At 38.3% G+C, this 27,366-nt stretch overlaps 1 protein-coding gene across 7 annotated transcripts in view; it reads left to right on the plus strand.

Moving 5' to 3' along the window:
• dlg5b.1 (discs, large homolog 5b, tandem duplicate 1) overlaps window positions 1-27,366 on the plus strand; it is a 106,029-nt gene that overhangs the window by 68,241 nt on the left and 10,422 nt on the right. For 4 of the 7 annotated variants that reach the window (XM_079801348.1, XM_079801349.1, XM_079801350.1 and 1 more), the window contains 12 exons: window positions 4,471-4,573; window positions 5,587-5,722; window positions 5,801-5,922; window positions 10,939-11,019; window positions 11,143-11,302; window positions 12,344-12,421; window positions 15,130-15,292; window positions 15,370-15,503; window positions 16,997-17,131; window positions 18,521-18,701; window positions 18,780-18,928; window positions 24,267-24,437. In XM_079801348.1, the coding sequence (XP_079657474.1) occupies window positions 4,471-4,573; window positions 5,587-5,722; window positions 5,801-5,922; window positions 10,939-11,019; window positions 11,143-11,302; window positions 12,344-12,421; window positions 15,130-15,292; window positions 15,370-15,503; window positions 16,997-17,131; window positions 18,521-18,701; window positions 18,780-18,928; window positions 24,267-24,437 (1,613 nt within the window). The remainder of the gene's footprint in view (window positions 1-4,470; window positions 4,574-5,586; window positions 5,723-5,800; window positions 5,923-10,938; window positions 11,020-11,142; window positions 11,303-12,343; window positions 12,422-15,129; window positions 15,293-15,369; window positions 15,504-16,996; window positions 17,132-18,520; window positions 18,702-18,779; window positions 18,929-24,266; window positions 24,438-27,366) is intronic. The other 3 variants (XM_079801351.1, XM_079801353.1, XM_079801354.1) reach the window with 1 other exon arrangement.

The following is a 27,366-nucleotide window of genomic DNA, read 5'->3' on the forward strand; positions in this document are numbered from 1 at the left end:
ATTGTAGAGTCACTGTGGTGAGATGGACTTTGTAATGACATTTTAAGTGCCTTTTATCGGTCTTGGGAGTATAAGTGTACTGAATGCCAATGGAGGCCTAACTGAAGCCTTTCTCAGCATCAGCTTTCAGCAAAAATATCTTCATTTGTGTTCCGAATATGAACGGAGGTCTTACGGGTCTCGAACGACATAAGGGTGAGTAATTAATGACAGAATTTTCATTTTTGGGTGAACTAACCCTTTAAGCACACCTGTACAAGCTAATCAAGGTCTTATTAAGCGTACTATAAACTTCCAGACAGGTGTTGAGGCAAAGTTGGAGCTAAACTCTGAAGGACAGTGGCTCTCCAGGACCAAGTTTGGACACCCCTGCTCTAAATGATCAAAACGGCTTATAAACCGGTCGCACACATAATGTACTACGCTTGATAGTTTAAACTTTTTCAGCAAGTAAATATCCTTTAAGCATAACTTTACAAACGTCCACCTTCAGCTCATGCTTCACCGCTTTCTGCTGTCAAATCTGCACTGATTTTGATCAAGTAAACGTTAGAATAACTTGTTGTTAGTAATATTTCAACTGGACTAAAGCAGCTTTGGTTTACTTGATTATCCAAATATGATCATCAGGCTTTTGAGGAAGGTTTATTTGTTAATAATCAACACTAATCAACCCATGGTTTATCCCACTTAGAGCCCTGGGCCTCAAAACTAGGCCCAAGCCCGGCCCGTGTCCGACAGCTTATCAAAATGATCAGCCCGAGTCCGAATGGAGCCCGTGTTTTTTTTTTATCCTTCCTATTACACATTAGTTGCAGCCATTAAAATAGTTCAGTTTTGTTTTTAATGTCAAAGTAGTTAGGCTATATTTCGTTTTGTTTCTTTATTAAGTTAATTTAGAAAAATGTTTGAAGCATTTTTTTGTTTGTTAAATTAAAGTTTTTGCTCTTTAAAGCTGCACTATGTAACTTTTCCGTCCACTAGAGGTCGCCAGTTCAAAACAAAGGCGTAGTTTGATGACGCCACGTTTGAGCGCAGAATCTCGGGACATGTGGTCTTCACCTCACAGCCGGTGGAAAACAGTCAGGATAGGACTCGGGCAGAAATCATGTTCATGGATGTGATTATTAACATTACTGTAGTGAAGCAGAGCAGGACGAGTGTTGTGGAGCTGAGCAAGGCCGCAGGAGCGATTGAAGAGCGGGACTGTTATTATGGCATAGTCGCCGGTGGGACTTTTATTATGACACGGTTGCCGGCGCCACTTCCTCTTTTCCAATCATGAGTGAGGTAACGCAACTCTGTTTATCGTATTAGATATATCTGAGTGTGTTGAAAAGGAAGTTATGACGTTCGCTCGGCGGCTGCTATGACACTTGTTCACACTGCAGTGAGAGTAAAGTGTTTCACTGAATAAAACCGGAAACCGAGGGGAACGCAGATATGACGCAATCGACAGGCGACTCCCTCACACGCATAGCTCACACATCCCGGTTCCTCGGTTAAAATAGCAATTTCTCACGATTTACAAATAGTTGGAAACATTTGGGATATTCTAAGTACTCAACTGAACACAATATATAACACTGGCCTAGTGGTTTCTGGATATTTTACTGCAAAAATCCTACATAGTTCACCTTTAAAGTGACGACCAAGCGGCCGACAGTGAGTTAACCCAACGCTTTAGCCTCTCAAATCAACACTTGACTTGTCTCGCTTATAAAATCCATATAAAACACTTAAAGCATCGTTTAAACCAGCGTTACTCAAAGTGTGGGGTGTGCCCCACTGGTGGGGAATAGAGACATGACAGGTGGGGCGCAACAAACGGGAGGAAATGTCATTTTTGAGCCCATCTTTATTACCCTTTTGAGCGGTCCCACATGTGGGATTTTTATTTCGGTGCACCTGAGATGAGATGTGCTGCGCTGGTGGAAACAACATGAGACCATAACACAGCGACTGTCAAGACGCTCGAAAGTGTGTAGAGTGGCGCGGGGCTGGCGCTATGCAACGCATCGCCATAAATGAGTAAAGCACGCCAACACGCAAACGGCCGCAAGTGAAACTGAAAATAGGCTACATCTTAGAGGCTCAAAAAAACAATCATCTTCATTAAAACGAATGAGACTAAAGGCTCTTACCAGTGCTCAAGTCACTCTCTCATATTATGGTCTTTGATCTTGAAATGAGCTGATATAATGCAGCTCATATCTGTTGCTTTCGTTGACGTGAACTCCGTTAAATGTGCATATAGCTCAGACCGGGAATTGAAGATCGGATTTATATTCATTTTGTAGATCGGTGTAAGGATAGGACAAACAGCATGTTTTTTTTGTGTTTTTTTTTTTTTTTTCGATCAGCCCGTTTTGTTTGTGAGCGCCGTTGCGGGCAGCATCTGCCTCAGCTTGTAAAAAAATGCCTTTTTTAGGCTAAACGTTTAAATTAACATTGTGATGCTTGAAATGTTTTATATCTATGGATTTTATTATAAGCAAGAGACAAGTCCAGTGTTGATTTGAGAGACTAAATTAATCAAACATGTGGTTAACTCACTGTCAGCTGCTGGCCGCTTGGTCGTTACTTAAAAAAAAAAAAAATGTAACAAACAAATAAATGCTTCAAACATTTTTCTAAATAAACGTAATAAAGAAACGGAACAAAATATAACTACTTTGACATTAAAAACAAAACTGAACTATTTTAATGGCTGCAACAATGTGTAGGCCTAATAGGGAGGATAAAAAATAGAAGAAAAATAAAACACAGTCAGACTCAGGCTGAAAATGTTGATAAGCTGTCGGACACGGGACGGGCTAGGGCCTCAGTGCTCGATAATAAAAGCACTCGCTCAGTGCTTGATAATAATAATAATAAAAAAACCTACTTTAGCTTTTCTTCTAAATCAAAATGTAGCCTATTTCCGATTATCACTAAAGCTTTGAAGCAATCCGTGTTGTAAAAAGCGCTAAAGAAATGAAGGTGACTTGAGGTATCATGCATTGTTTTCAACCACATAATGTTTATTTTAGGTTTCAAAAATTTAAATACACATAAGTAGGCCTACTAGTAAAACAATACATTTAGAGTTTGTAAAATAGACACTAGTGTCACTGGAAGCAGCAATAACAATCCATTCAAAAATAATTTGCAGACGTTTTATTCATATCAGATACACATAGTGTAAGTAACTAAAAAGTTTACTCTATTCTTCTCCCAGTTCACAGGTCACTTACTTGCATGTGTTTCGGGAGAAACTGATAAATTCACGGGAATCCGACTGACAGGACTCTCTGAACTGCGACGCAAACAAACATAGGCGCCCATCTCACGTTATAGATCAAAATCAAGATCATTTATGAAGGTTTTTAAATGGCAAAACACACTCACTTGCACATATTTGAGAATTGGATTATTAGATTTTATGACATGGTAAGCAAGTTTGTCAAGTTCGGCTTATATATATATATATATAAAACAAACAAGTTTATTTTTAAACTGCATTATGGTCAAAACAGAACAGAGGAACATAAAAATATATTAAAGTTCTGATAAATAAAATGGAACGCCAACACTCATAATGTGGTTGAGCGGTGTTTCGTCCATTTTTATAATTTTGTCAAATATTCATTTATCAGCCATCATAAATGCCGATACTGATCATTTGAGAAAAACTTTGTTGGGGCGATTGGGGACAGGTGGGGCTCGGAACCCTTCACTACCTCCAGAGTGGGGAATGGCAGAAAAACTTTGAGAAACACTGGTTTAAACGTTTAGCCTACTATCACCACCATCACAGTAAAAAGGCATTTTTGACAAGATGAGGCAGGCAGATCGCAACGGCACTCGCAAACGAAACGGGCTACACAATCTAAACAAATAAAAATAAACGCTGGTTGTCTTACCTTAGCCTACACCTCTCCGCGAAATGAATATAAATCCGATCTTCAATTCCCGCGCTATATGCGCATTTAACAGAGTTAATGTCAACGAAAGCAACAGATATGAGCATTTTATTCATCAGCTCATTTCAACATCAAAGACCGTATTATGAGAACGAGCGACCGAAACACTGATAAGAGCTTTTAGTCTCATTAGTTTCATGAAGATGATTGTGTTTTTGAGCATCTCAGACTTAGCTTATTTTCAGTTTCACTTGTGGCAGTTTGCGTGTTGGCTTGCTTTACTCATTTGCGGATGTGTGTTGCATAGCGTCCTCTAAACACTGAGCGAGCCGGTCTTGACAGTTGCGGACTCGCAATATCATGGTCTCATGTTGTTTCCACCAGTGCAGCACATCTCATTGGTTCTTTTAATTATTGAATGTCTAAAATATAAAATGAAGGAGAAGCCTAAAAAGGCCCGAAGCCCGGCCCGCGTTTGAGGTATGACGGGAAAATTGGCCCGAAGGGCTCGGGCAGAAATGCAGGGCTCTAATCCCACTGCCTACTCTCTTTCTCTCTGCTGCAGAGCTTCTCTCATGACGAGCAGTCTCCTGAGCCTGTGGATCTGGTCCGCTTCTCTCCTTTCCGTTCGAATCGTCATAGTTCAGGCTTCTCACCGTTTCAAGCACGTGAGTTTGACACCAAAAACATCTGCACAACCATGTGCCCTTAAAGGGTTAGTTCAGCCAAAAATGAAAATTCTGTCATTAATTCCTCACCCTCATGTCGTTGGACACCCGTCAGACCTCCGTTCATCTTCAGACACAAATGAAGATATTTTAGTGTAAATCTGATGCTGAGAAAGGCTTCAGATAGGCCTCCATTGGCATTCAGTACATTTACACTCACAAGACCCATAAAAGGCACTAAAAACGTCGTTACAAAGTCCATCTCACCACAGTGACTCTACAATAATTTTACGATGCAACGACAATAGTTTTTGTGCGCAAAAAAATGAAAATAACGACTTTATTCAACCTCTTCTTGTCTTCCGTGTGTGCCTCCACGACGCATGCGTGAGAATATGACGCAGATCCGGCGTTCGGGAATCCATGAAATGCACACTTTAGCCCCATTTTGAGAACTACGCCGAGACCTAAAGCACGATCAATGTAGAATTCAACAGCTTAGATACGCGCGTCTTCCTCTGCTTGTAAACAAATCGCTTCTGGGTCATGTGTCCGAACGGCGGATCTGCTCATATTCTCGCGCATGCGTCGTGGAGACACACGGAAGACAAGAACAAGTTTGGTGTTATTTAGATTTTTTTTTTCGCACAAAAACTATTGTCGTCGCATCGTAAAATTATTGTAGAGTCACTGTGGTGAGATGGACTTTGTAACGACGTTTTTAGTGCCTTTTATGCATCTTGTGAGTGTAAATGTACTGAATGCCAATGGAGGCCTATCTGAAGCCTTTCTCAGCATCAGCTTTTCACTAAAATATCTTCATTTGTGTTCTGAAGATGAACGGAGGTCTGACGGGTGTCCAACGACATGAGGGTGAGGAATTAATGACAGAATTTTTATTTTTGGGTGAACTAACCCTTTAAAGGAGTAGTTGAGGCTAAAATGAGAATGTAGATGAAATCGGACTGTGTGAGTGATGTCAAAAGCATTTATTTGTGTGTTTGTGTGTCTAGACACCTCTCCCAGAACGCTGTCTCCCTACCCTGCTGTCACCGCGGTCATGAGGAACCCAGTGTACACGGCCTGGAGTCACTGTGTCAAAACCACTAACTCTCCTTCAGTTCCAGCGCACACATACACTCCAGTCAGGTACACGCACAAACACACACTCCCTGATGTATCGCATCTGTTGCGATGTGAGACGGTGAATCTGTGTGTGTTCTCCAGTCCGCAGCACCAGGGCCGATGGAGTGTGGATCTCAACCACAAGTGCTCTGGTGAACTCTTCGACGGCCCTCGCGGCTCAGGACAGCACAACACCAACTCTCTGCCCTCCAGCGCTAGACTGGGTCTGTACCCCGAACGCCTAAACATTTGAAAAATATTAATTAAATTAAAACTATAAAACTAAATTAAGACAACTATAAATGTCGTTTGATAAAGAAAAATGATGATGATTATTATTATTATTACTACCAATTAAAAGGATAGTTCTCCCAAAAATGAAAATTAGCCCATGATTTAATCACCCTCAAGTCATCCGAGGTGTGTGTGACATTCTTCTTTCAGACGAATAAAATCTGAGATATATTACAAAAGTCCAGACTAATCCAAGCTTTATAATTGGATGTTTTTGAAGTCCATAAAAAGTCCGTCATATAACTGCTCCACACGTGTTAATAAAAGCCTTCTGAAGTGAATCGATGCGTTTGTGTAAGAAAAATATCCATATTTAAAACTTTATCAAGTAAACTTTCGGCCGACCGCCTTCCCTGTTCAATTTATGGAAAAATAGTTGAAAGTGCCCCTGCGGATGGAAAGACTAACGCTCAGGTCCGCTCGTCATGACGTCACATCTTGAGTTTCACTTTCAACATTCAACACTTTTCCACAGAAAGCGGTCGGCCGAAAGTTTACTTGATAAAGTTTTAAATATGGATATTTTTCTTACACAAACGCATCGATTCACCTCAGAAGGCCTTTATTTATTTTTATTTTTATTTTTTAAAAGGGACAGTGTACATTAATCAACATTCATGAATGTAAATGTACCAAAATTAGCACAAAGGCTAGTTTTCATTGGTAGTACCTTTGCCAAATGTTCTTAGGCTTTAACACCCCAGAGCCGTGTGGAGCAGTTATATGACGGACAGATGCACTTTTTATGGATTTCAAAAACAGAGCAACTATGAATCCAATTCTAATGCTTGGATTAGACTGGACTTGAGTAATATAACTCTGATTTTATTTTTTCTGAAAGAAGAATGTCACACACACCTCGGGTGACTTAAGGGTGAGTAAATTATGGGCTAATTTTCATTTTTGGGAGAACTATCCATTTAACACTTTTTTGTTTACAGTACAATAGTAATATTACTATATTTATTTATTGGCTTAATTTCTATCATTTAAAAAAATATATTTTAATAATAATAATGTTTTATTTTACCAAACAACAATGACATTATTATTATTATAAACAATCTATTTATATTTTACAGTACAATAGTTACTAGGGCTGGGTATTGACACAAATGCCACAATTCGATTCGATTTCGATTCACAAGATTTTGATTCGATTCAATTCAATATCAATTACTTAAGATAAATATCAGGTGTAATACATGGCCAATTTTCTCAAGAAAATCTAATTTCTGAACTAATGTTGTAAACTATGGGAGTCAGTTGATACTACATTAGCCCACTAATATTGAAGGTAAAAAATGAACTGATTTGTATACAAACACTTAAATTACACTAAATTGTTTTTTTTTATAAAATAATAATAAAGTTATAATATTAACTTTACAATAACATAATCATATTTATAGGCTACATACATGCATTAAATTGAAGAACATTAAAAATGACAATGAATATGTAATGGTGCATATAATTAGTAAAATGCTCCTCTCTCGAGTTAATTTTTCTAGCTGACTGATGAGTTTATGGACACTGGATATGGTTTTTCTGAGGTAAATGTGACATTGTTTACTTGTAAGCCGTTTTACTGACGTCTTTCTGCGGTTGAAACACTGATTGAGTGATTCTGTGTGACATGATACGGATTTCGGTAAGTTGTTCTGTATCTTTAACACACTTTCAGAAGCTCATTAGTGTTTATTTCGCGCTGTTACTGGTATTAAGGCGGAAGAGAAGATCTGCTCATGTTTGCTCCGCTGCTGCTTCTCTTGAGCTGAGCGATCTCACGCCACAGCACCAAAACGATATTTATGTTTTTGAATTGCGGGAAAAAAAATAGACGTAACTTGAAATCTGAGACTGTTTTATTTCAATAGTAATAAAGCACAAAGATTATAGCGATTTATTGGATGGGAGGTGCGCTACAATGTTTATTTCATTCATTAACTGAAAACAGGATGACTAATCGATTCTTTGGATTTAAGAATCGATATTGTTTTGTAAAACTGAGAATCGATTAAAATCGAGAAATCAATATTTTTTTACCCAGCCCTAATAGTTATATTACTATATGTATTTATTGGCTTAATTTCTATAAAAAAATTATAATTAAATAAATACGTTTTATTTTATGATTCCTTGGCTCAAGACGATTGCACCCTATGACGTCATTTTCCGTGATAAAAATTTTCCCGCCATTTCGAATATTCCGAAAAACCTACTTTTGCGAACTCGTCCTAGACAGTTCATCCGATTTGCACGAAAATTGAACCAGATCATCTTCAGACTATGCTGACAAAAAATCTTGTTGATTCGTCAAATCGTTTTCGATAAACGCGCAAACAAATTTTACGTAGCGGTTGCAAAAACACACTTAAGGCAATATCTCCGCAGCGCTTTATCGTGTTCAAAACAAACTTGGTACATGTCAGCACAAGCATGGCATGAGGCAACATGCAGTGTTTCGGCGCAGCGCCACCTACTGGTCCGGAGATACAAAAAATGGCTGTTTTTGCTTATAACTTTTGAACCGTTTGTCCAAAAATCATAAAAGTGGTCTCGTTAGATTCAGGACGGCATATCCAATTTTACCATATCGGCCATTTTGACTGTCGGCCATTTTGAATTATGTACTAAAATGCCGTATTTTATGACCGCATGAACGGATTGTTACGAAACTCGGTATGGGTCATCAGCACGATGCCCTGAAGTAGCCTGACAAGTTTCGAAACTGCGCCACCTAGTGTAGAATTTTTTTTCCAAATGCTTATAACTTTGGGTGGGGTTGACTTATTTTCATGGGAGTAACTTTTTTCGTCTCCTGAATCCTCGCCGAGTCCAACGATACCAGACTTGCTAGGTTTCGGCGTATGGTTTGTGCAGCGTTGTAATTTAGCGCTTTAAAAACATTAGCTGATATCTTCGAAACCGCTAGTCCGATCGAGACGAAACCAGCGTCAGAAGTTCGGAAACATAGGTCGATTGGTAAACACTAATACACAAATGTTAAAATATTGATAGCAAGGGGGTCTAAAATCCAATCAAAGTCAGGTGTCAGTCATTTTTCATGTGTTTTTTCATATAAATGTCTATAACTCCAAAACTAAAAGAGATATTTTCACCAAAATTGACACAGACATGTATGGGCTCACTCCGAGGACACATAAAAAAATGGTAGGATTGTGCCACTTGGTGGCGCTATAATAGAACAAAACATGAAATTCCCATTGACTACAATGCAGCATTATGATATAAAATGCTATGCTTTACAAATTAATTGTATCATTACGAAACTTGGTATGTGCCATCAACACCATGCCTTTAAGCTGCTTAAAAGCTTTCAAAACAGCACCGCCATGTGGTCCATACTTATAATTAAATGGCCACTTGAGGCTATATCTCTGCAATGACATATTGACACTATATTGACACTATATTGACACTATATTGACACTATATTGACACCCTGCTTTGATGTATTGACACCAATCTTTGCATGTGTCATTGTTCCCTTATTCTGACCACACCACATCAATTTCGTAACTGTGCCACCTATTGGTTGAAAGTGATAAATCATTAAATCATTATTATTGACTGTATTTTTTATTTTACAGCTATTTTGCCTAAAATCACCTTAATAGGTCTTTAATTGCTCATCGCTGTAGTTGATCTGACACTGTCAGCCATTTTGGCATGTCTTGTCTTCTTCTTTGCGCTTGGCCTTGATAATGGCTGCTTGCAGCTATATTTATTTATTATTATTATTATAAACACTATTTGTATTTTACAGTACAAAAGTATTGCTGTTTTAATATATTTGTTAATTTTTTACATTTTTATTATTTAATAAAATACAATAATTTAAATAATAATGATATTTTATCTTACAAAACAGCTTATTATTATTATTATTATTATGAATAAATACAATACAAAATATATTTATTAATTGTTTATTAAATATATTAAGTATATATAATAAATAATATAATATATATAATAATGGAATGTATAATAAATAATTCATTTCAATTCAAATTTATTTGTATAGCGCTTTTCACAATACACATTGTTTCAAAGCAGCTTTACAGAAAGTGCATTTCATAAATGTACATTGAAAAATGTTATAAAAGGTATTTATAATGTGAATGCTTGGCTAAAGAGATGCGTCTTTAATCTAGTTTTAAACTGGGACAGCGAGTCTGAACCTCGAACAATATCAGGAAGACTATTCCAGAGTTTAGGAGCTAAATGTGAAAAAGCCCTCCCTCCTTTAGTGGACTTAGATATCCTAGGAATGACCAGAAGCCTCGAGTTTAGTGATCTTAAAGAGCGCGATGGATTGTAGGGCGATAGAAGATCCGTTAGATACACTGGAGCTAAACCATTTAGGGCTTTATAGGTCAGTAGCAATACTTTGTAATTGATACGGAACTTAATAGGTAACCAGTGTAGAGATGATAAAATTGGTGTTGTATGATCATATTTTCTTGACCTAGTAAGAACTCTAGCATGATTTTCGAAAGACAAGTTGTGGTCTAATATAACACCCAGATCTTTTACTGTAGTGGATAAAGTGACAGGACATCCTTCCAAGTTAAAGTTGTATTGTGAGAGGTATATTAAATAATTAATACATACATTTTTATAATTTATGAAAATACAAATAATTTTATAATAATAATAGTAATTCTTTTTAGGTTTTGCACCCCTGTTGATAATTTCAGTTTAATTAATGATCAAATCTGTTTGATCAAAACTTTGATCATAATTGGAAATATAAAATCTTTATTGATCAATCAAACATCTGTGATTGACAATCACAGTCTAAAATATGCGATCTGTGATTGTTTATCTGAAATCTGTAGTCAATAACTGTTGATCTAAATGATGTAATTGTGGTTAATGTGAAGTACTGATGATGTTTGTGTTTGTGTCTGTAGGTTTGTCTCAGTATCGCGAGCAGCGCATTAAGATTCCCTCCACCCCTCGCTATGCTCGCTCAGTTCACAGCTCTGACAGAGGTGCTCATCTCTCATAAACATCTCATTTATACCATTACATGACAACACACTTCCTGTTGTGTGGATGATTGGTGTGCAATAAAGCAAAACATCAAGGATGCTTAAAAAGCTGTTGTGTTTCAGGATCACTATCTCACTCTGACTGCAGCAGCCCAAGTCTTGTAACTCCGCCCCTCTGTCCTCTGGACGCCGCCTCCTTCACCAGCAGCCAATCACAGGGCTCCATCTCCACCCAGACCAGGCTGTCAGTCAGCCCTGTGCCGATAGACAGGAGACGGGACAGGTAGAAATATTAATATTTAATGTTGTGTCATCGTTTACTCACCCACATGATGTTCCAAACCAGTCGCATATAATTATTTTCAATACAGCGCTTCATAGGATCATAACAATAGTCCATATGAAGTCATATGATTGATATACACTATATTGCCAAAAGATTAGTTACGCCTGCCTTTACATGAACATGAGCTTTAATGCCATCCCATTCTTAATCTGTCGGGTTTAATATGGAGTCGCCCATCCTTTGCAGCTCTAACAGCTTCAGCTCTTAAGGCTTTCCTCAAGGTTTGGGAGTGTGTTTATAGGGATTTTTGACCATTTTTGACCTTGGACGAGAAGGTCTAGTTCTCAGTCTCCGCTCTAATTCATCCCAAAGCTGTTCTATCGGGTCAAGGTCAGGACTCAAGTTCCTCCACACCAAACTCGCTCATCATGTCTTTATGGAGACGCTTTGTGCTCTGGTTATTCATGCTGGGACAGGAAGGGGCCGTCCCCAAACTGATCCCACAAAGTTGGGAGCATGAAATTGTCCAAAATGTCTTGGTGAAGCATTAAGAGTTCCTTTCACTGGAACTAAGGGGCCAACCCCTGAAAAACAAGCCCACCCCATAATCCCCCCTCCACCAAACTTTACACTTGGCACAATGCAGTCAGGCAAGTCCCGTTCTCCTGGCAACCGCCAAACTCAGACTCGTCCATGGGATTGTCAGACAGAGAAGCGTGATTGGTCACAATTGGGTGTCCCAATACTATTGGCAATATAGTGTATGTTAGAAACACTTAAAATGTATTTATTCACTTCATACATATTCTTAGAAGCTCTTAAAGCTCATTTGAGTTTCACGGAAGTAAATATGTCATATATGTTTATAAAAAGATTTGAATATGGTGCCATCTTGTCACAGGCAGTAGTTTTGGGCCGTTCTCCTCCTCTTCAGCCTGTCTTCCTCTCGCAGTCTATTTATCGCAAATCTGCTTGACTCTTTTCTAGTCTGTCTGCTCTTCTGCCCCATTTCTCTCCCTTCTCTCCTTCCTGCTCCAGATGTGCGTTGCATAACAGGTCTATCCTGAAGCTTTCTCGAGCTCAGAGATCGTGGTTTGCGTCTTTACGGACCCTGAGGTTTGTCCACTACGCAGTGAGAACACAAAAAACAACAAACTTCTTTCACAAATAAAATAGGTTCATTTATGGCTGTATAAGTGAATTTTTCTTTCCTCTTTCTTTGTCTCTTTAAATGCATACTATTTAAAGGAGTGCGCAGCCGAAAGCATCTGTGACATTTACAACTAATCAATAAAACCTATAATTATAATTGTCAACAAATTATTTGTCAGAAAACAGATGCCAGTCGATTTGCAGTTGTAAAAAGCGCATTTCTATGTACAAAACACATCTGTGTACAAATTATTATATTTATATATAATATAAGTGATATAAATATAAATGAAATATATACATGCAAATATTTCTTAAGTATATTCATGCCTGTGTGTGTGTGTGTGTGTGTGTGTGTGTGTATATATATATATATGTGTATATATTAGGGCTGTCAATCGATTAAATATTTAATCGCATGATTGTTGCGAGTTAACTCATGATTAATCGCATGATTGTCACTTGTTAACCCGCGATTAATCGCATGACTGTCATGAGTTTACTCACAATTAATCACAGGATTGTCATGAGTTGCTTGCGATTAATTACATGATTGTCATGAGTTTACTCACGATTAATCACAGGATTGCCATGCGTTAACTCACGATTAATCACAGGATTGTCATGAGTTGCTTGCGATTAATTACAGGATTGTCATGAGTTTACTCACGATTAATCACAGGATTGTCATGAGTTGCTTGCGATTAATCACATGATTGTCATGAGTTTACTCACGATTAATCACAGGATTGCCATGCGTTAACTCACGATTAATCACAGGATTGTCATGAGTTGCTTGCGATTAATTACAGGATTGTCATGAGTTTACTCACGATTAATCGCAGGATTGTCATGAGTTGCTTGCGATTAATCACATGATTGTCATGAGTTTACTCACGATTAATCACAGGATTGTCATGAGTTTACTCACGATTAATCACAGGATTGTCATGAGTTCCTTGCGATTAATCACAGGATTGTCATGAGTTAACTCACGATTCATTGCAGCTTAACTGCACATTTTTATCCGTTCTAAATGTACCTTAAATTAATACGTTTCAAGTGTTTAATACTCTAATCAACATGGGTATGGACAAATATGCATGCTTTATGCAAATATATGTTTATTATTAGTGAAACCATACTCAACAGAGCATGAAGACTAGACATGTATCAAAGGTCATAGATGTTTTTCAAAGAACTTGTTCATGTCTCTTAAGCCTAAGATTAAAAATTCAGAATAAGCAGTGATTTTCTCTCATTTTAAAAATAGAAATAAAGGGTGTTTTTACACTGTTAAGTTCAGAACGGGGCACAGTTTGTATGAAAAATTGGTAATGTGAAAGCTGTCATGCGGACTGAATTTTGTGTGTGTGCGCGCCTCGAGCACTCCCATGTGTGCTGATTATTTTCTGTTGCTCACATTTAGTTATTTTGTTTTTATTTAGTAACGCTGTGGACGGAATGGAGTTTGTGACGCACTCTTGTGAGAGTTTTGCGGGGAATAAAGCGTGAGCTGTTTAATGTTAATCGCCTCCGTGTTTGCATTAACTCCACCTAAGAGAGCTATCCCTATTATTTTCATCCGGACACAACGCGTTACAAGGTGCTCTGAGTTCAGTTGCACTCGAACTGTGCCGTGATTCACGTGAACAATGTGAGAAACACGGACTCGGGAGTGCTCTTGTTCAGAAAATTAACCTGCGCATTGGTTTTGTAATGTATTAAGTTCAATATGAATTCACAAACTTTTGTTTTGTATGTGATTAATTGCGATTATTCGCTTGACAGCCCTAGATTATTGTAATTTTTATCAGTGATTTTAATCTTAAAACTGTGGTTTAAATGTTGTTTTTTTGTGCAGAATGTAATGTTTAAATATTAACTCTTTTTGCGCATAATGTTATAGCATACCCTACATAGCTTAAGTTTATTATTAATGCATTTACACTTACATTTTATTTAATTTGGCAGACGTTTTTATCGCTTTGAACTCAAGTCTGTAGCTTTTTACAAACAGAGCAACAAGTCAAAATGATTTCCTGTGTTGGCAGAATGTCACAGATTATATCTATAAAGCTCAACTTGAACCTGGAATATTGTGATAGATCGTTCAGCAACTCTTAGGGATGCTCTGATATGAACATTTGGCCGATACCGATACCGAAACCGATACTTCTTTATATTTGAAAGCCGATAACCGATATATTGGCCGATTAAACCTAAATCCAAATTTTTATATCATTTTTGAGTCTGATTACAAAAACAAAAGTCTCACCATTAAAGCCATGACTCAAGCACACAGTTACGATGTTCGCATTATGATTTTATATAGCCGATATGACAGACTTGCGTTGCACATGTTGCGCTGATTTCAATCATATTTCAAGCAATTGTGAAAGTGAAAGCCAATCAAAAAGTGTCTCAGCTGAAGGAAATAATACATTAACTATCGACTTTAATATATCGGACACATTTTCTTATCGGGCGGATAACATAAAAAAATTAACATATATTGGCCGATACCGATATGGTGGTAGATATATCGTGCATCCCTAAATTTTGTACATCTCTGAAAATGGCAGTAAATGTATGTGTGTACATCATAACTATTGGATTTTTTGGTTTTGTTGGATGGATGGTGGCTCATATTGTGTGTTTTTGCGTTTCAGGCCGTACATAGAAGAGCCACGATGTGTCACTATCCCCAAAGGGGCGGAGCCTCTGGGCATCTCCATCGTGGGTGGGGAGAATGGTGGCATTTTTGTTTCCAAGGTAACAGGGGGCAGCATTGCTCAGCAGCACCACCTGGAATTTGGAGATCAGCTGCTGGAGGTGCGTTAGAAAAAATGCGAAATAAAGAGCTTCCTTTAAACGGAGCACATGTGACTCTCTCTCTTGTCTCTCTATAGTTTAACGGCATTAATCTCAGGAACGCCACAGAGCAGCAGGCGAGACTCATCATTGGGCAGCAGTGTGACACCATCACCATACTGGCACAGTACAACCCACACATGTACCAGCTGGGAAATCACTCTCGCTCTAGGTACACACACACACAATACATCTGACTCTATGTGCTTTCAGAGTCCTTACATGGCAAGGCAAATTTAGCAGATTAGAGATGGGTGTTCATATAGTTTACATTTTGTGATGTTACAAGCAATCAAATCGTTCAGATTTGCTTTATATTGCTTTACATGAGTATACTGTATGTATGCGGATAAAGCCGGACACTCTTATGCTGCATTCACACCGAACGCGAATAGAGAGTTTGGCGCGAGTGATTTCAATGTCAAGTCAATGGAAAGGCGCGTTGACGCGCGTCTGGAGGTCCCGCGGCGCGAAGGGCGCGAATCCACCTCATTCGTGCGTCCAGGTCGCGCGAGTGACGCGAGTGACGCGAGTGACGCGAGTGACGCGATTGACGCGAGTGACGCTAGTGACGTGAATGACGCGAGTGACGCGAGTGACGCGAGTGACGCGAGTGACGCGAGTGACGCGAGTGGCGCGAGTGACGCGAGTGACGCGAGTGACGCGAGTGGCGCGAGTGTGAATTCGACGCGAATTGAGCGTCTTGCGCAATACGCGCGTTACACGCGAGTGGTGCTTTTGTGCTGGCTCTGATGTCCTGTAGAGGTGCATCTTGTGTAGATCGAACGGCCGATCTTTGGTCTCATGAATCATCATTTGTTGTCTGCCAAATCGTTTTGATTGAGGGCAAAGAGAAGTTTCATAACTTAATTTTTTAAGGATATTTAAATATACATGCAGGGAAGATAATGTAGGAGTTGCCTGGACCACATTTGTGTGGCTATTAATGTTTAATATATATTTTTTATGAAAATGAAAAGAGGCAGAGTGGTGTTTTATGACATATTTCTCCTGGAGTGCCTGGAACGTGCGTCTATTTAGCTTCAAACGCTCGATTTCTACGCACATCCAATTCGCTGCGTACGCGAGAATGGATTCAAAATGTTCACGTGTCAAACTAGACGCGATTTTGACGCTCTATTCGCGTTGGGTGTGAACACAGCGGCAGCATTATAGATCCAACTTTATATAAACAGGTGGGCGGTATTGTTACATTTTGCAACAAAATTAAAAACAAAACATCTGTCAGTTGCGTACGCGAGTGTATGAGTGTACTGTATATGTGCAGATTGTATGTATATGTACACACACACACACACACAATCACATATAGTACCCATCAAAAGTTTGGAAACATTTGGAATCAAGTCTCTTCTGCTCACCAAGCCTGCATTTATTTGAGCAAAAATACATATTTCCAAACTTTTGACTGGTACTGTATAGTCAAATTAATAATTATTGATTAATTATGACACCTGTAAGGTTTTGTTCAATTATAATTTTGGTGTACTGACAAGCCTATTTGGTGATGTGTATCCCTGACACGGTTGAGTGATGCATATAAATGATAATAATAATTCAGATCATATCGCCCATCACTAAGCAGTTTTGAAAGTAGCCATGTCATAATACTTATACATGTACTTCTACAACCAATGCTGTCAGTTCCCGGATGGAGTCGTCCATAAGCTCTCACTCCACACCCGGTACACCCGACACGCTCAGCGAACAGGACGAGGGCACCATGACCCCGCCCTCCAAACAGGCCACGCCCACATCCAGCCCTCGCAGCGCCCTCAGGTAATCAAACACATTACTTTTCTCTCGCCGTCATCAGTGTGAACCAGGGATGGAAATTAACTTTGTTGTCCAACGGCCACAAGTGTTTCTTGTTTTTAACCGACAATGTGTAACTGCATGTGAAAATTAATACTACAAGCTCTACAATACTTTAGCAGTTTAGTTAGTTAGTTAGTCAGTTTATTTATCCCCGTAGGGAAAGTACATATGCAGCATACTCACACAGACATTTAGGATGTCATAATTGGCATATACAATCATAATTTAAAACCAATAAATCTACTTTAGAGTTTAAGATAAGATAGCCAGACCAGCTGACCATCATACATCAATACTTAAGCAGTTTATTTAATCTCAAGTCTCAATGAAATACTGACATTTTCTCTTTCTCTCTTACACACACACAAACCATGAACTGATATACATTTCATTAAATGAGTAGGGCAGATTAATGGATGTGGCATTTGGATGATTCGTGGTCTTTTATGGCTTCCAGTTTTAGGTTTTTAGTCCCAACAATGAAACTATTAGTTCTTCTGAAGCGTGTTGACGATATACTAGGGTTGCCACCTTCAGTCTGGCAAAATAAGGGACACCCATTCATGACAATATAAAATGCTATATTATTTTACAATTGATTATTTAATTTATTTCTAAAGAACTCTTTAGTAGCCTATTTGGTGCACTTTAAAGGGATAGTTCACCCAAAACTAAAACATTCTGTCATCATTTACTCTCCCTCATGATGTTCCAAACCTGTATGAGTTTCTTTCTTCTGCTGAACACAAAAGAAGATATTTTCAAAGAAACCCAGTTTTTACCCAGGCTGCTTTGGGGGCACCATTGACTTCCATAGTAATCTTCCTATGTGTTCAACGTAAAGAAATATATACATGTTTGGAACAACTTGAGGGTGAGTAAATGATGACAGATTTTTATTTTTGGGTGAACTGTTCCTTTAAGCAGTCATTCTGAACCACTAATCCCTGTTTTGACAATTATTCTGAAATTCAAAAATGTTTAATTTTTTATTAATTTACTTAAATGATGGCTATATTATTATGTAATTATTTCTCCCATTTTTATATAAATATTATTTTAATAAATGTCAAACTTTATATGGCAGGATTATTTATTATGTATGATTAAAATTATACATTAATTAGTCTAAAAATATATAATAATTCTGTCTGCCAAGCTCTGATAATGTATGGAATATTATATAAATATATTATCCATTTAAAAAAACAATAGGTGAAGCGAGTTTATCCGCTACAACACAAAATCACCCGCATTTGGCTGGTGGCGGGTGCTAATTTCCATCCCTGGTGTGAACACGCCCACTGCTCTGATTGGTTTAACTGCGCTGTCTGCTCTGTGATTGGCCAGGGATCGCAGTGAGGGCAGAAAACATGCAGAGCTGAGGCAGGTGGTGCTGAGGAAGACTCCGGTGGATCTGGGGTTGAAGATCTGCGGAGGAAACCTAACAGGGGTGTTTGTGGAGGGCCTAGAGGAGGACAGTCCTGCTCGAGGAGCCGATGGTCTGCAGCCGGGAGATCTGATACTGGAGGTACGGAAGCAGCTCACACACTTTTGAGGTGGGTCAGACAAGACGCTTCCCTGTTGTGATGCCATTTCCTGTTTGCAGTGTAACTCAGTAAGCCTGAAGAACAAGACCGCCGAGGAGGTGTACCTAGAGATCCTGAAACCTGCGGAGAACGTGGTCCTCAGAGTCCAGAACCGACCCGAACACTTCAGGAGGGTCAAAGACGCACCTGGAGACGGGTTTTACATCAGGTAACGGACTGAAGCCTGGAACATACAATCATCCTTCCTTATTTATTCCATTAATAATAAAGTTGGTCGCATTTTGTGGTCAAATATTTGTGTATAAAGACATTAAAGGCACAATATGTAAGATATTTGGATTATAATATCCAAAAACCACTAGAACAATGTTATATATTTTGTTGACTTGTGTACTTATATTATCCCAAATGTTTCCATTAGGGATGCACCAGTTGACCGACCAAAAACCGGAACAGGACGGTTTTTGCTTCTAGCGCGCGATCGGCAACCGGCCGGTTTTCTTTGTATTTTTCTGCCGATTTATCCGGAAGTACGCCTGCGTGCACATACGCCTATATTGCAATCATTCACGAACATGTCACTGTGTTACAAACGGAAACTGGAGAACTGAGGGAAGAGACGAGATACGCTGAAGGAAATGAAGAGCTGCTTTCCTGCGCGAGCTGAAGTTGCACGAGCTGAAGTTGCGCGAGCTGAAGTTGCGCGAGCGGAAGTTGCGCGAGCGGAAGTTGCGCGAGCGGAAGTTGCGCGAGCGGAAGTTGCGCGAGCTGAAGTTACGCGAGCTGAAGTTGCGCGAGCGGAAGTTGCGCGAGCTGAAGTTGCGCGAGCGGAAGTTGCGCGAGCGGAAGTTGCGCGAGCTGAAGTTGCGCGAGCTGAAGTTGCGCGAGCGGAAGTTGCGCGAGCGGAAGTTGCGCGAGCGGAAGTTGCGCGAGCGGAAGTTGCGCGAGCTGAAGTTGCGCGAGCGGAAGTTGCGCGAGCGGAAGTTGCGCGAGCGGAAGTTGCGCGAGCGGAAGTTGCGCGAGCGGAAGTTGCGCGAGCGGAAGTTGCGCGAGCTGAAGTTGCGCGAGCTGAAGTTGCGCGAGCTGAAGTTGCGCGAGCTGAAGTTGCGCGAGTTTACCTCTCCGCATGCACAAGCGCAGATAGTGAGCGTTTGTTCAGCTCAGCTTCTCACGTGTTGGATCGGATGAGAACGAAACACACTAACTTGTGACAAAGCCTAAATACTTCTTTTTGTAGCCTAAAGAAGAACATGCTGCACTTTAGAAATCAAATACTATCAGTTCTGTAGCCTATAGGATGATCATTTATATTTGGTAACACTTTAGAATAATGGTCATTAGTTAATTTTAGTTAAATACATTAGTTAACATTAACTAATAATGAACTGCACTTATAAAGCATTTATTAATCTTTGTTGATATTAATTTCAACATTTAGTAATGCATTATTAAAACCATGAGCAGCTGGATTTATATTAACTAACGTTAACAAAGATGAACAAATACAGTAACAAATGTACTGCTCATAGTTAGTTCATGTTAGTTAATACATTAACTCATGTTAACTAATGACCATTATTCTAAAGTGTTACCTTTTATTTTACCTTAAAATTACATCGACTTAATTTGATTTAAAAAGCACCTGCTGTAGCATCTTAGTTTTTTTTCCGTTGCACTAAACATTATTTGATTTAACATTTTGGAACAATTATAAACTTTGATTTTATTTAATTTCACTGGCTTTTTTTCTTTACACTGAATTTAAAAACAAATGCTGATTTAAGTAACATCTTTGTTTGGATTGCAAAATATGCAGTTGTTGCCTTTAATTTCACCTTTCAGCCTTTTAATTTCCAATTCAATTTCTTGTTAATTTCATATTGCGGACTTGTTCTCATTAGCCAAAAGCCAATTTAGCCTGTTAAATACCAAATAAACATCTTGTTCATGTATACTTTCATTGTTTTATTGTGTAAAAAAAAAATTATAATCGGAAATCGGTATCAGAATCGGACAGTTTTCTAGAACAAAATCTGTATCGGAATCGGCCATGTAAAATCATGATCGGTGCATCACTAGTTTCCAAGAATTCAGAGATTTACATTTCCGAGAAATAAGCAATTTTAACCAGGACACGGACTGTGCGTCGCCAATCAATGACCCGCATTACCCTCCGTTTTTGTAGAAACCATAGAAACACCAAAGATGCTTTAATATATGATGTGTTTTATTAGACATGTGAGAAACTGTTTGGATCATTCATGGACAGAAAACTAAAAGCCCCGCCAAATCAAGGCGTCATCAAACTACGCCTTTGTTTTAAATACAGACTAGCGGCACATCCAGGAACTTAACTGTCAATGTCATCACCGCCCCTTTTTGGGGGAAAATTAACAAGACTTCCCATAGACTTTAATACAAAATAGCGGCACAAAACAACGTCCCTACACAGCCGGCAGGCTTGAATAACTTAAGAAATCACTCAAATTAAACATGTCAAGTAATTATACGTCCAGCCGTCCTGCCATAGAGCGTGACAGACACATCCAAACACTTAATTTGGTCAATTTAAAAACATGCCCCTTCATTCTCCCAGCGTCAAATTGCTGTAACACATGAATGATTTTACTTCGTTTGTGCAAGTAAACATCTTTAAATATATATATATATGATGTGTATATTTAGAGTACTGATTGCACTTTTCTGTCCAGCCATACAACTAGCCTGACCGATAGCATCATCCGTACTTCATGATTCAAAAACGAAGTTAAATCATTCTCTGGCTTACCTGCTGACTCGATGATCTATGAGTAAATGTCCGCCTTAGACACCTCTGGCCACTAGGTGGGGCTGTTACACCAATTTGACGCTGGGAGAATGAAGGGAAATGTTTGTTAAATTGACCAAATTAAGTGTGTGGATGTGTCTGTCACGCTCTATGGCAGGACGGCTGGACGTATAATTACTTGACATGTTTAATCTGAGTGATTTCTTAAGTTATTCACGCCTGCTGGATGTGTACAGATGCTGTTTTGTGTCGCTCTTTTGAATTTAAGTCTATGGGAAGTCTCGTTTATTTTCCCTTAAGAAAGGGCGGTGACGAAATGGACAGTTAAAGGGGCACTTTAGCGCTGGGAAGATTAATGTGTATTTGTGTCATTTATGTAGTAGAAATGTGAAATTATTTTTGAATGTAGTGCCTTCTAGACTGAGAAAAGACAGAAAATGTATTTTTGTCTCGTGGATGAAAGACAACAACTCCCAGAATGCACTTGCTTCACTGCCCAATAGGGCTGTGCTCAGAATATCGACACTTCAAATATCAAATATTTCAAAATGGAGAAGAGGTTTTCAGTTAATGAATGAACGGAACATCCATTAAATAGCAATACTCTTTGTGCTTTGTTGCTATTGATATAAAACAAAGTTTCAGATTTCAAATTACGTCCATTTCCAATTACAAAATTCAAAAACATAAATACCGTTTTGCCGCCGTGGCGTGAGATGGCTTTGGCGCAGCTCAGCTCTAGAGAAGCATGTGAACAGATCTTCTCTTCCGCCTTAATATCCCAGTTACAGCGCCAAATAAACATGAATGAGCTTCTGAACGTGTGTTAAAAGATACAGTATAACTTACCGAAACCCGTATCATGTCACATGGAATCGCTCGCGGAAAGGCGTCAGTAGAACAGCTTGTAAACAATGACGTAACGTCACATTTACCTCAGAAAAAAACCATATCCAGTGTCCATATTCGTTGGTCAGCTAGAAAAATGTACTCTAGAGAGGAGCATTTTGCTGAATACATGCACCATATTCCATATTCATTATAATTTTTAATGTTCTTCATATTTAATGCATGTTTGAATTAATCTGGCATGTTTTTATGACCGCCACCATTTAAATGTTTACATTTCAAAAAACCGAATCGGAGTAGAAATATGATTATGTAATTTGTAAAGTTAGTATTATAACTTTATTATTATAAAAAAACATCATTGCTGTAAATTGTGCAATTGAAGTGTTTGTACAAATCAGTTCATTTTTATCTTTAATAGTATAGTACAACTGACTCCCATAGTTTACAGCATTAGTTAAGAGATTTGTTTTCCCAAATTTGTTTTAGATTTTAGATTTATCGCAAGATTTGTTTTACATTCAAAATTTTGCCATGTATTGTACCTGATATACGTCCAAAATAATCAATATTGAACCAAGCTTTTCCAAAGTTTTTTGTGATAATTTATTTATTTCATTTAACTCATTTTTTTTTTTAATGACAAAAACAAAATAGTTTTTCAGTTATCACAACTGTTATAACACTGGTTATTCAATAAACAGATATTACTGTTACTAAACTCAAAATAAATTTAATTCCAAATTGACCCATATCGTGATACGTATAAGTGACCTCTAAAGTTACATATTGTGCCTTTAAACTACACAATCATTTTGTCCTCCTTAGAAAATGGGAAATGTATTTATTTTCTTCATGACCCTGTCTGTAAATAATTGTTCTGGCAATTTTATTTGACCATTAAGTTTCATAATGGCCACACTAGTTTCATGAACATCTTAGATCTCGTGAAATCCCCACATGTATTATATTTAGTTAATGATAATAACCCAGCCTCATATAAATATTCACTGACCACAATAACTGTTTGGTTGAAATGTTGGTTCCTCTGGCTGAAAACAATCAGAGCAAATAGGTAAATATCAAGATATATAATTAGGGCTGGGCAAAAAAAATCTATGTTTTGATTAATCGTTTTTTAAAATGTGGTCGATTCAAAATCGATTCTCAAGGCCAAGAATCGTTTTTTCCCCCGGGGGGTTTCCAGTTGATTCTGCCCGGTATGGCATATATGCTTGTCGTTAAGATAAAATCGAGTGGCAATCACATCTAAAATAACAGAGAAAGTGACGAAATATAATGCATCATCACGAATCAAAGCTCAGACAGGAGGAAAAAGCCTCCATAAAAACGGACAGAGTCTGAATGACGGTCGGCTAAATCGCAAGAAATGCTTGTCCTTTAATGAAAATTGCTGAAAATCATCTAATATCCTTTTTATGTTTTAGAATAAGTGTATCTAAATATCCATAAAAACTAAATTGTATTGTATTTAACATAATTGTTTGCATTTGAAATATAGAGATGGGTTCTGTTTTAATGTAGGCCTACCCAAGTGTACCTAAAATAAAAAGAGTTTAATATACAGGTTTGTGGCTCTTAATTTCTTTTTAATTGCCCACTTGTAAACTCATGTTCACTGTTCTTTTTTATAAATATAGTCGGCTATTTGAATTAAATCTATATTCATTGAGTTGAATCCAAATTGAATCGAGAATCGAAAATCAAATCGAGAATCGAAATCGAATCGATTTGAGAGCTTGCGAATCGAAATCGAATCGAATCGGAACATTTGAATCGATACCCAGCCCTATATATAATGAATATTGTCAAAAAGATGTGTATATACAGCACATAATATCATCTGTATCTTCTGGCTGCGTGACGCTTCTCTCTGTGTGTCTTTCAGGGCTTTATTTGACCATGTTGGTGATTTAGAGCAGGAGTTGAGTTTCAAGAAGGATGATATTCTCTACGTGGACGACACACTGCCCAGGGGGAATTTCGGCTACTGGTTGGCATGGCAACTGGACGAGAACGCACAGAAGCTGATGCGCGGACACGTGCCCAGCAAGTGCATGTATGTCTTTATGTGATAATAATCACTGGTTTCGTTTTAGAATTAAACATCTTTTTCTTCTTTAATACTTGAGTCAAGCTGTTTAAAGGTGCAGTGTGTAATATTTACGAGGATCTATTGACAGAAATACAATATAAAACACATAATGGTGTATAAAGACCTTATATAATGAACCGTTATGTTTTTATTACCTTAGAATGAGCCGTTTCTATCTACACACACCGCGGGTCCCTTACAGTGAAGCCGCCATTTTGCGGCGCCATGTTTCTACGGTAGCCCTAAAGGGACAAACTTCTCTACAGAGCACTAGCTACTCTCTGCTGTCTCACACAATGACATCTTTGTCCTGTGATGGCCACCGTAGCTTCTCTATGTGCTCTGTAAGGGAGGGGTGAGCGGTTGCAATTCGCAAACTCACCACTAGATGTCGCTAGAAATCACACACTGCACCTTTAAAAACTTCTTCAATGCACATGATAAAGTGTGTATGTATCTTATAAGTAGGGCTGTTGATGTTACGCATTTAACGCAAATAATACAAATGTACGTATTTAAAGCACCCACCCCAGACCTGTGTAGTTCATCTTACGTTGATTGACAAACATGAAGCAGGGCAACAACTCACTGTGTGATGAACAGTGTTGGGCACGTTACTTTAAAAAAGTAATTAGTTATAGTTACTAGTTACTTCTTACAAATAGTAACTGAGTTAGTAACTGAGTTACATCATTATAAAAGTAACTAATTACCAGGGAAAGTAATTACTGCGTTACTTTTTTTTTTTTTTTCAAATGTTCAAATATGTCAAATAACTTGGATGCCCCCAATATTAGATATGTTAAATGAATGAATTGGACACTAAATAGAATAAATTATTATTATAAAACATTGTACATTAATGTGCATTATTGTAATGTTGCTGTGGGACAATGTGAGACACCTATCAAATTCAATGCATTATTGTAAATATTATCAGTAGGCCTACTATAGTGTAAATATTGTGTAAATATTATCAGTACTATACTTTCCTTTGGTAGTGGAGCTCAAGTTATCACCTGGGTTTTTAGCCACTAATTTTATGGCATATGATGATGTGAGGCGCTTCAGAATCACTTGCCACCGGCGTGGAGAGACTCTTTCTTCCTGGGCATAAGTTGAACGTTACATAAATATTCTTACCTTTCACCTCAACGAGAGAAAAGTAGCGCTTATACTTCCAGTTTGCGAAAGCTACCTTTGAAGTCGTTGGACCATCGCTGAATGTGCATATGCGTGTGCGTCATAGGTGTGTGTGTGTGTGTGTCTGTGAACCATAGACGTGAAAAAAAATAGGTGTGAACTCAACCTATCAACTTCAACCTTGTCTCCCACCCACCAATAATCATCAGTTATGTGCACCACCGCACCCACCCCCAACACGCATGGCTGGTGCGCGCACACATGCACACACACACACACACACACACACACACGTTGCAGGTCTGACTGACAGAGAGCCTCGGATGAAAAGCGCTTCAGTGAGCTCAATTATAGTAACGCGACTAACGCCGCATTTTTTTTCTCAGTAACGCTAACAGCGTTGTAACGGGAGAAACAGTAATTCGTTTGATTACTCGTTACTGAAAAAAATAATTCCGTTAGTAACGCCGTTTATCTGTAACGCCGTTATTCCCATCACTGGTGATGAACCCTATAGAAAGCAGTTAGAATGACTCAAAAATGTCCCATGTATGAGTTTTTGTCTCATAATTATCTCATGATATAGTTAAGCAATATCACACAAGTGCAAATGTGATATTGATTCTATAAAAATTCAATAAGTTAATATTGTTATATACTTTACACACAATATTGTCTGTTTTTGCTCAATTTTGCCAATGAAAATATTACCTATAAAGCCAAAGCAGAACTGTTGTACGTCTCCGAGCAACACAGCCGTGTTTCGTTTCTGAATGAAACCGTGTTTTGAGCGAATCAATGACTACGATAACATGTGCACCAATAATGCGACTACTTATAATAATCAGAGTAAGGTCTTCATCGCCGTAAGATGTTTACAACTCTACTCTCCGGTTTACATGCAATTTTGAGAAAACTTCAGAATAATGTCATGAAGTTCATTCATGAAGTTGTGTGAACAACACACGGTATCCGCGAACATCCACACACATACGCACTTTGGTCAGAATGGTAATAATGCGATTAAGGTGTTTACAAGCCTGTTTATTGCGATTTAAAATCGGCTTTTAATGCGACTATGGTTACTACGATTATGAGCTTAATCGCATTAGTTTGATCGAAGTATTGTGTTTACATGAGGTAAAGTTTAATCACAGTATTGTCACAATCCTATTATAATCACATTATGAGGGAGCATGTAAACGTAGTCAATGATTCAATGACTCGTTCATAAAGAGAGCCATTTACTTCATTCCTGACTGAATCGGCCGTTTGAACGAATCAATTGAATTAGGGATGTCCCGATCAGGTTTTTTTTGCCCTCGAGTCCGAGTCATTTGATTTTGAGTATCTACCGATACAGAGTCTCGATCCGATACTTATAAAGAATAAAGAAGAGCGAAAAGAAAGATCCAGGATGTTCCTTATTTTTTATTTAATTCACCTTATTTAACCAATAGCGTCTCTGCAACAAAGTGATGTTATGCCGCACGCATCAAAAGGGTCTAACTCTGTGCCACCGCATAACTATAGATGTGTTAAAAAATAATGAGAATATATATACATTAGGGGTGTAACGGTACACAAAACTGACGGTTCGGTACGTACCTCGGTTTTGAAGTCACGGTTCGGTACGAGTTCGGTACAGCAGATTTACAAAATTGCTTTTTATTTATTTTTTATATTTAACAGTGGTTCACTGGAGAAAAAAGTGTCCTTGAATGAATTAAATTATATCTAAAAGTTTATT

The sequence above is a fragment of the Gobio gobio genome, assembly GCF_949357685.1.
Source record: "Gobio gobio genome assembly, chromosome: 20".
NCBI classification, from domain to species: domain Eukaryota; kingdom Metazoa; phylum Chordata; class Actinopteri; order Cypriniformes; family Gobionidae; genus Gobio; species Gobio gobio.